The sequence below is a fragment of the Cynara cardunculus genome (genome assembly GCF_001531365.2).
Source record: "Cynara cardunculus var. scolymus isolate 2C chromosome LG 6, CcrdV1, whole genome shotgun sequence".
Taxonomy (NCBI): Eukaryota; Viridiplantae; Streptophyta; class Magnoliopsida; order Asterales; family Asteraceae; genus Cynara; species Cynara cardunculus.
Window position 1 is genome coordinate 13306776 of NC_037533.1, and position 2792 is coordinate 13309567.

Consider the following 2792-nt stretch of genomic DNA (forward strand, 5'->3'; position numbering starts at 1 on the left):
TTTAATTTAAAATAAATTTTATCAAAATCTTTTTAAATATAAGTATTTTATTTTGTAAATGTAAATACTTTTTTGGTATATTTGTTTCATTTTATAAATCTAATTACTTTTTTGGTTCAAAAAATGTTTAAACACTTAATCGTTCAAAATATGAATGTCCATTGGTTTTTTTCCAGACTTTTTCCATTATTTTACCACATTAACTAGTTGTATAGGTGATAAGGATGTATCTAACATGTTTTAGAAAATCCAATGAGTTATTTAACATGTTTTGGAATGTCTAAAGACTTATTTGTTTCAAAAAATTATACAATGACTTAATCATTACAAACACTAAAGTCCATTGGATTTTTTTAGATTTTTCCCTTTAAATAATGTGTAAAATATACATGAAGAATATATATATATATATATATATAATTATATTATGTAACTTAATTAATATATATGTATATAAAATAATAATAATAATAATTAAATATAATATATTATTCACTCGATTTGATGTTTTATAAATTTTAAAAAAAATATATTTTTCAAGCATTCAATACCCTGTATTAAAAGGATGCTTTTAACAAAATGTCACCATACTAACTTTTTATAACTTTTATAAATTAAATATAATATTCTAATGATATTCGAATAATTTTTTAATATATAAATAATCCGAAATTTAATTACTTCTAAAAAATGTTTGTCAATATAATAATCACAAGAAGGTGATGGTCATTAGAATTTCCTTCTATATATAAAGTACATCACACATCCAAATGAGATGCAAACTACCTATAAACGTTTGAAGCTCTCTTCCATTCCTCACCATTGATAATGTTCTCTCCTATTGTCTTCCATTCACCTCTAGCTATCATTACAAAAGATGAAAAAAAAGCAAGAAACGCAAAAATGGCAGCTATCATCGAGCGATATAAGGACAAAGTCTCAACTCTTCCGAAGCAAGAAAGTTGGATGAACATGGACGTATACAAGTACCAAGGTTTCTGGTACCACCAAGGCTTTTGGTATCATGGAGCTAATTTCTCAGTAGAAGCAGTTATGGCCGCACAAGATGATTTGAAAGCTAAACCAACCGATGTTTTCTTGGCCAGTCATCCAAAATCTGGCACAACATGGCTTAAGGCCCTTGCCTATGCCATTATGACCCGAACCAAGTTCAAAATCGATCTTGCTTCTAATTTAACACATCCATTGCTCACTATTAGCCCCCATGATTGTGTCCCATTCATTGAGACTGATTCTTTCTTGATCAACCCTTCTTACAATAATGGCCTCATGGCGACCCATATTCCTTACAATTCATTGCCTGAATCCATCATTAATTCTGGTTGCCGGATTGTTTATGTATGTAGAAACCCTAAAGATGTGTTTGTTTCCTTTTGGCACTTCATAAACGGTTTAAATGATGATGCATCTACTTCAGTAAGTTTGAAGGACGCATTTGAGATCTTTAGTAGTGGCATTAGCCCACATGGACCTATTTGGGATCATGTGATTGGGTACCATAAAGCAAGCCTTGAACGACCAGATAAGGTTTTGTTCTTGAACTACGAGGAAATGCAGAAGGATGCAAATAATGAGGTCAAGAATTTGGCCAAGTTCTTAGGTTATCCTTTTACAGAAGAGGAGGAAGCCACCGGAAAAGTGGAAGAGATAATAAAATTATGCAGTTTTGATAATTTAAGGGAGGTTAACAAGCCTAATAAAGATGGAGATGAGACGTCTACTGTTGTATCTGATGAAGCATTTTTCAGAAAAGGTAAAGTTGGAGATTCTATTAATTATCTTACAACTGAAATGATCCAGATTTTGGATAAAATCACGAAAGAAAAGTACGATGGTTTGGATATCTCAATTTAAGTTGATGAATAAGCTGCTGCAACTCTTTGTTTATGGATTCGGCACTCTTCTATGCATGTGGATGGTTTATTTTACTTATTTCGGCAGATATTTCTTTGTTTGCTCATCTGTTTCTAATTATCTTTTGTAAAAGTTTATAATAAGTGCTTTTGTATTGGAGTTGCCATTTTATTAGATAATATATATGTGTTACTATATAGGGAGCCTTCTTTTAAGAACCATAGAATTTGTGAGATCCGTGAGATCCAATATAAACCACAAATCAAATTAGAAAATTAATATTTTTGATAATTTTTAATTAAAATTTTAAATAAAGATTATTATGGATAATTTACAAATTTTCTCTCTCATCTCTCCTCTTTCTCTTTCCTCTCATCAACAAAATAATCTAAAAAAAATAAAACTAAATCTAACAAGTAACCTAACACATTGTTAACACCTGGTCACCTAACGGTACCACCAAGTAACCCATCGTGATCACAAGTGAACATAATGTGAACACAAAAACACCAAAAATATAAGACCCAAAAACTACAAATCATTAAAAATATTTTGTAAGGACTTTGATATACATTGTGAACAAAATCAATAATCAAGTTTGAATACCCGTCAAACATCTTTGCTGAACCCAAAACCAAAAATCTATAGTATCACGATGTGAACCATATCAAACATATTGTTTTAATTAAACATTGTGATCATCTATTTCTTTTACAACATTGTGATCAGCTTGTGAACACAAGGCGACGCAGCGACACCAAAAAAAAAACTAAAGATTCCTAAACGTATTGTGTAAAAACATGAATACACATTGTCAACATGTATGCTTTTACACATTGTGATCACCTTGTGAACACAATGTGACACATCAATATTAAGAACTAAAAACTAAAAAAAAAAAAAAAACTAAAAATATT

The 2792-nt window shown here is 30.0% G+C and overlaps 1 protein-coding gene across 1 annotated transcript; it reads left to right on the forward strand.

The window, feature by feature from the left end:
• The first annotated feature begins 828 nt into the window (after positions 1–828).
• On the forward strand, positions 829–1875 carry LOC112514165 (flavonol 3-sulfotransferase-like). Its single transcript, XM_025120497.1, has one exon. It carries the CDS (start codon positions 829–831, stop codon positions 1873–1875), a length of 1047 nt encoding a protein of 348 aa, XP_024976265.1.
• Positions 1876–2792: the final 917 nt, after the last annotated feature.